We start from the raw sequence: 6626 nt of genomic DNA, 5'->3' as shown, positions 1-6626 counted from the left end.
GACAGGCTGAGAGTAAAAATGACCTATCTGCAAGGTCCGAGCAAAAGTGAGTTAGAAATGTTTCCGCGCAAAAACGAATTGCTTGAGGTTCCGGGCAAAAACGAATCACAGAATAGCTCCGAGCAAAAACGACTCAAATACATAAGTCGTTTTTGCCCGCGAAGAAAACTAGAGTCATTTTTGCCTGCACAGAAAACTCGACTCGTTTTTGCCCGCGCAGAAAAATTAACTCGATTTTGCCCGCGCAGAAAACGACGCGTTTTTGCCTATAATGAAAAGCAACCTGATTTTTGCCTGCTTTGAGAAATGAACTCGGTTTCCGTCCGCGTGGAAAAATAAATTCAATATTAGGTACTCGGATTTTTTGTATTTTTTAAACATTTATATCCAAATTCCGAAGACAGAACTGTGACAAAACGTGCAATACAATCACGCACGCATGTTACTGAGTCGCCCGCTTTCTGCACACATGTATGGACAGGTACACACAGAAAAGTATCACTCTACAGCCAAGAAAAGCAATTATTTATTTTATTATATTTATTTTAAGTAATAGGTTTCTTCAATAGAGAATATTATCTTAATAATAGCTTTAAGATATACTTAGCACAAATCTTAGAAAAGCTCATAATTTTGTGCTCAAAACAAGAATTCATTCTTCTTTCAAGAATATTATATACTTCTCTTCAGTAGACTGTATATAGTAAGTAATCCGAATTCTTGTATTAATTAAATATTCTTATTTGAAGTGTGTACTAGACTTGCTAATATCTAGAATATGTTTTGAGTAAATGTGAGGCTTGCGATGACTTTATGGTAGATTTGCGGATATATGAACTTATCAAATATTTAAAACAAGTAATATTTACTTGCGGATAGTATATATTTTTCTGTGTGTATGTTTACATACGACGACACGTGATTTCTTTGTTTTTACCGGTTATCATCCCATTTTCGTGTTTAAACTCGAGCAGCAAAGACGTAACGTTTCATTCCAAGGCATTTTTCAGTGTTTTAACATTTAACAGTGTAACGTGATTTCATTTTTCAAGAAAGTGATAATGGAAAAAGGTTTGTACGACTTGAAATCTCAATTATTGTAATGATAAAAATGGTCAAAGTGTGTATAAATGAAATTTGTGATGACAATATTACTTCACATTCCAGACAAGCATAATGATGAGAGCAGTCCCGAATCGACAGATTCAGAAAAAGAGAATAGCACAAGCTCTGAAGAAGATTTGGAAGGTACAATTTTTAATCCATTATAAGCAAAGGTGTGCACGTGCACTTGTATAGAATCAAAATTTGATTTAATATTATTTGGGTGACAGTATACACATTTATATCAAGTTTACATATTTTTTTTGCTATGTTATTAAAAATATTCCTAACATTTTATATGATTGTTAATTACATTTTTGAGTTAAACTATGTGAAAATTGTGATTTCTCGTGATTGTGTTACGTATTGCGTGCATAGCCTTATTTTATCATTTATTTCGACGCATATGCTCTTACGTATGCTTCAGAATTCGAGCCACAAGGAAACAAAAATTCACGGAAGCGTAAGAGGCAACCACACATGCATAAAAAATTCATTGCAAAAGAAAATGTGGAACGTGGCCGAGAACATACCACCAAAAAAGGGAAAATTATTCCAGGAAAAAGATTCATTCCGCAAAGTATTTGCAAATGTAAAACTTACTGCTCAACAAAAATTGATATTGCTCGCCAACAAGAAATATTTTCGACTTACTATGAACAATCAAACAAAAGTCAAAAAACATTGCTGATCCGTGCATCGATTAAGAAGACACCAACTACATCTAAAAGAGATCCCTTTTTGCCGATTATTCCAAGGAAGAGTAGAGAATTCAATTACAAATATTTCTTAACAGACAGCAATGGCATTGAACAAGAAGTATGTAGATCATTCATGCTGGGATGCTACCAGATCACTGCATCTTCAATGAATCGAGCAGTAAAATCGGCACAGTCGAATCCCAGCGCATCAGAAAAAAGAGGAAAAGGTCCCTCAGCGAATCGGACTAGCGAGACACTTAAACAGGGTGTTCGGAATTTTATCAACCGATTTCCAAAGTATGAATCACATTATGGTAGATCAGATTCCGAGAAGAAATACTTAAATTCAAATTTAAATTTGGCAATAATGTACAGAATGTACAAAGACGACTGTGAAGTCACAAACGCAGACTTTGTATCCGAGCATATGTTTCGAGACATTTTCAACTATGAATTTAATTTGAGTTTTAAAAAACGACACACGGACACATGTAAAACCTGCGATACGATAAAAGTGAACTTAAACAACAAAGATCTGCCGAACGAAGAAAGAGTAAAATTCGAAAATATGCAAGAAGAACACGACGATTTGAGGAAAAAAATTCACGCAGAGTTCAAACGCGACGTTGAAAATGCAGATGAAGATACGATCGTTCTAACGTTCGATTTGCAGAAAGTACTGGAAACACCGTCAGTGACAACTGGTATCGCATTCTACAAGCGCCAACTTGCTACTTACAATCTATGTATTGTTAATGAGATTTCAAATCAAGGTACGTGTGTATTTTAGCATGTATAATGAAATCCAATTGTGTTATTGTATGGAGAAAAATTCTGACCTCGGATTCGGAATGAGCGGGTCTTTTTACCCCTGTACGTTCCGCCCACCGCGAAATCTCGCTTACTTCATCCATTTTTTATCAATTTTGTGTTCATTTATTGCAAAAATTGAAATTTTCGAATTTTTCAATTATGACCTCGGATCGGATTCAGCGAGTCCTTGTATCCTTTTAATCAAGTACAATAAAAAAAACACATTTGGATTTTCATAAATATTATTGACTAAAGGAGCAAAGTTAATAATAATTTCCCCTGTCATTTCAGCATACATGTACATGTGGTCCGAAGATGTTGCTGCTAGGGGAGGGCAAGAAATGGCGTCTTGCTTGCGAAAGCATTTCCAAAACCACGTTCCGGAAAATGTAAAACACGTCATCCTGTACTCGGATTCATGCGGAGGCCAGAATCGGAACATAAAAATTACGCTTCTCTTAAAACATTATTTGGCAAACAGCTCAATTAATTTAATTGAGGAGAAGTTCTTACTGTCTGGTCACAGCTATAATAGCTGCGACCGAAATTTCGGATTAATAGAAAAGGAACGCAAACGGCACGAAACTGTCAACACCCCGGACCACTGGATTGACATTATTAAGAATACCAAAAAAAAGCAACCATTTTTTGAAGTTAAAAAAATGCAATCGACTGATTTCTTTTCATCACAGGATTTACAAAAGCTTATTGTAAATCGAAAACAAGACGTAGATCACAACAAAATAAATTGGATGAAAATTAGAACGATCAAACTCGACCAAGAGCAGCCGTTTCATATATTTATGACATTTGATGACGAGATACTGCGCGATGTTGACATTGGCAAGAAGAAATGTACAGAAGAGGAATTTAAAGAAGCGGATCTTTCGCTTTTGTATCCCAATGGAAGACCAATTACGAAACAGAAGTACAACGATTTGATGCAGCTTATCCAATTTATCGATCCAAAATACAAAGCTTTTTATCAAACACTGAGGGTAGAAAATTCGTCTAAAGATTTTGACTTAGCGAGCGGTGATAGTGACGCAGAGTGAAACCTTAGCTTCAAGTAAAATTATGGACCTGAATGAATGTAGTGAGATTATAGAAATGTACCGAAAAGACATATATAAAAGTTAAAACAATGTTTAAAATACATGTTTATTTTTTATGTTTATTAAAAATATAATGATAAAAAAATACTGCCAATTTTCTAATTTATCCTACCCAACATTTGGTTCAAAATCATAAATAAACAATAATTAACCTGTACTTTTAATCCAAATTCATCGTCTTAATTTGGAAAAAATTATGCAAATTGTAGTTCTAAAAGCATTTTTGAATTATTTCTTTTTTTTTGAATTTGGATATAAATGTTTAAAAAACACAAAAAATCCGAGTAATATTGAATTTATTTTTCCACGCGGACGGGAACCGAGTTCATTTCTCAAAGCAGGCAAAAATCAGGTTGCTTTTCATCATAGGCAAAAACGCGTCGTTTTCTGCGCGGGCAAAATCGAGTTAATTTTTCTGCGCGGGCAAAAACGAGTCGAGTTTTCTGTGCAGGCAAAAATGACTCTAGTTTTCTTCGCGGGCAAAAACGACTTATGTATTTGAGTCGTTTTTGCTCGGAGCTATTCTGTGATTCGTTTTTGCCCGGAACCTCAAGCAATTCGTTTTTGCGCGGAAACATTTCTAACTCACTTTTGCTCGGACCTTGCAGATAGGTCATTTTTACTCTCAGCCTGTCAATTATAAGGCCGACACGGAGTACGTGGTGAAGGTGGCCAAGACTCTGTTAACGCCCGTTGGTATCTGGCCGCTCTATCGAGGCAACTCCAAAACCGACAGGATCAAGAATCACCTCCAGACAAGCTTGATATTCTGTCTGATGTGCTTTCTGCTCGTCCCGCACGTCATATACACCTTCTTCGACGCGGAGGACCTGACCAAATACATGAAGGTCATAGCCGCCCAGGTTTTCAGCCTGCTCGCCATCATCAAATTCTGGACGATGATCATCAACAGAGATGGTATTAGAGACTGCCTGCAACAGATGGAGATTCAATACAGGGACGTGGAGTGCGAGGAGGATCGCTTGGTGATGACGAAGAGCGCCAAGATCGGCAGACTCTTCACGGTGACGTATCTGGGGCTATCGTATGGCGGCGCGTTGCCCTATCATATAATTATGCCGCTACTAGAGGACAAAATCATCAAGGAGGACAACACGACGCTAATACCCTTGCCGTACCTCAGCGACTACATCTTCTTCGTGGTGGAGGACTTTCCAACGCCGTTCTATGAGATTGTCTTCGTCTCGCAGATCTTGATCAGCAGCATCCTCCTCTCCACCAACACTGGCGTTTACAGCTTAATTGCCAGCTGCGTGATGCACAGTTGCTGTTTGTTTGAGGTCGTACGCAGGCAGATGGAGACAGTCCTCAGCGGCGGGATCGACGATCTTCACGAGCGACTCGGAGGAATAATCGAACACCATATACGAGCCATCAGGTGAAAAAGTCTTCATTTGCGCCTTACGTTGGTGCCTCTGTAAATTTCGCCAATCGTATTTTCAATTAAATCGCATGCAATATGCATTAATATGCTATTAGTAACTAAGATAAAAACAGAAAAGCGCGTTTACGTATAATAATTTACATCAATTTTATATACGTTCACTGAGTAATGAAATACATTACAGATTCGCGGAGACGATTGAGAAATCATTAAACATTGTCTTTTTATGCGAGATGGTTGGATGCACTATTATTATATGCTTTCTAGAATTCGGAGTTCTTAAGGTATTTTCATTAATAAGAATTATTAGAACAAAATGCAGGATGAAATTCAAATCTACGTTTATGCAAACTTATTTCAGGAATGGGAAGACGGAAAGATTTTACCTATGGGCACATACTTCGTTCTAATGACATCAATATTTGTGAACGTTTATATTATATCAGCTATCGGTGATCGCCTTAAGGAAGAGGTACATTCCGCAATTTGTGTACTATTAGATAATTCATAATTTATAAAATATTTCGTAATACGTATCCATCGCAATTACAAATGAATAAAAATTTTCCATAAAAATCGATCGAGCTTGAATTCTGAGAATAATAAAATTAATGTAATCAATTAATCGATTGATCGATTTATTTCTTCCTTTTACGAAGAGCGAGAAAGTAGGAGAATCGTCGTATTCTATCGATTGGTATAATTTGCCAACAAAAATCGTGAGGGATTTAATTCTGGTGATGCTCAGATCAAACCGCCCATCAACCTTGACGGCCGCAAAAATATTCGATCTTTCCCTTCAAGGATTCTGCGAGGTAATTGCTTAATGTTTATCGAAAAATTGATACAAATAATATCCGCTATATGTATTATGCGCGTTTCAGGTGTGCAAAACGTCAGCGGCGTACTTTAATTTTATACGAGCAATGACCACATAAAAACTCAGGAGTTATATCCTATATATAAACTATCGAACGCCTATGTATAAGAAATGCTAAGCTACCGTCACTTTGTGAAATATATGATATATCTCACTTACTATTTTTATCAAATATCAGCTAAACAATCACCTCTCTGTCGAAAAATAAATCGTATTACTACAGTAATCCGAATAGCACACGTCATGCAATTTTTTATACAGTGTCTTCGTCCACAATTTTGCCTCTTCCCCGAAAAGAATTAATTTAAATTACTCTCTGAGTTATACGTCTAACTTCGCAATATTGTATAATGCGTATTCTTTGTTTTGAACTTTTATTGCCGTATCATTATTTTTTCCCTTTCCGAAACTTCTTCCTTTTCTCGAGTTTTATAAAACACAAATCGTGAGTAATACGAGACTGCGGCGTGTTCTACAATCATCCTAAATTGTCGGGCGCAGTTTGCTTGCAAAGAACGTTTCAATAAAATGACTTACCAAATGGCCTGACATTGTTGAAAATGTTGAAGTAGAGAAACCACAGTTGAATTTATCATAAACTTATATAG

At 36.5% G+C, this 6626-nt stretch overlaps 2 protein-coding genes across 2 annotated transcripts; both read left to right on the top strand.

The window, feature by feature from the left end:
• LOC143901275 (uncharacterized) lies at nucleotides 1-4369 on the top strand. Its single transcript, XM_077413426.1, has 3 exons — nucleotides 1-1248; nucleotides 1532-2578; nucleotides 2910-4369. The coding sequence occupies exons 1-3, from the start codon at nucleotides 1131-1133 to the stop codon at nucleotides 3671-3673; spliced, it is 1929 nt and encodes a 642-aa protein (XP_077269552.1). The 5' UTR covers nucleotides 1-1130; the 3' UTR covers nucleotides 3674-4369.
• Nucleotides 3706-6461, top strand: LOC143901385 (odorant receptor 82a-like). The gene is made up of 6 exons (XM_077413653.1): nucleotides 3706-3714; nucleotides 4342-5132; nucleotides 5323-5422; nucleotides 5500-5610; nucleotides 5798-5953; nucleotides 6023-6461. Exons 1-6 carry the CDS (start codon nucleotides 3706-3708, stop codon nucleotides 6074-6076), a joined length of 1221 nt encoding a protein of 406 aa, XP_077269779.1. The 3' UTR covers nucleotides 6077-6461.
• The last annotated feature ends 165 nt before the right edge of the window (nucleotides 6462-6626 follow it).

Source organism: Temnothorax americanus, unplaced genomic scaffold (genome assembly GCF_048541705.1).
Source record: "Temnothorax americanus isolate GAGA-0224 unplaced genomic scaffold, ASM4854170v1 Scaffold33, whole genome shotgun sequence".
In the NCBI taxonomy this organism is placed as follows: domain Eukaryota; kingdom Metazoa; phylum Arthropoda; class Insecta; order Hymenoptera; family Formicidae; genus Temnothorax; species Temnothorax americanus.
Note: the sequence above shows the minus strand (reverse complement) of the source record. Positions and strands in the feature narration are given on the sequence as shown.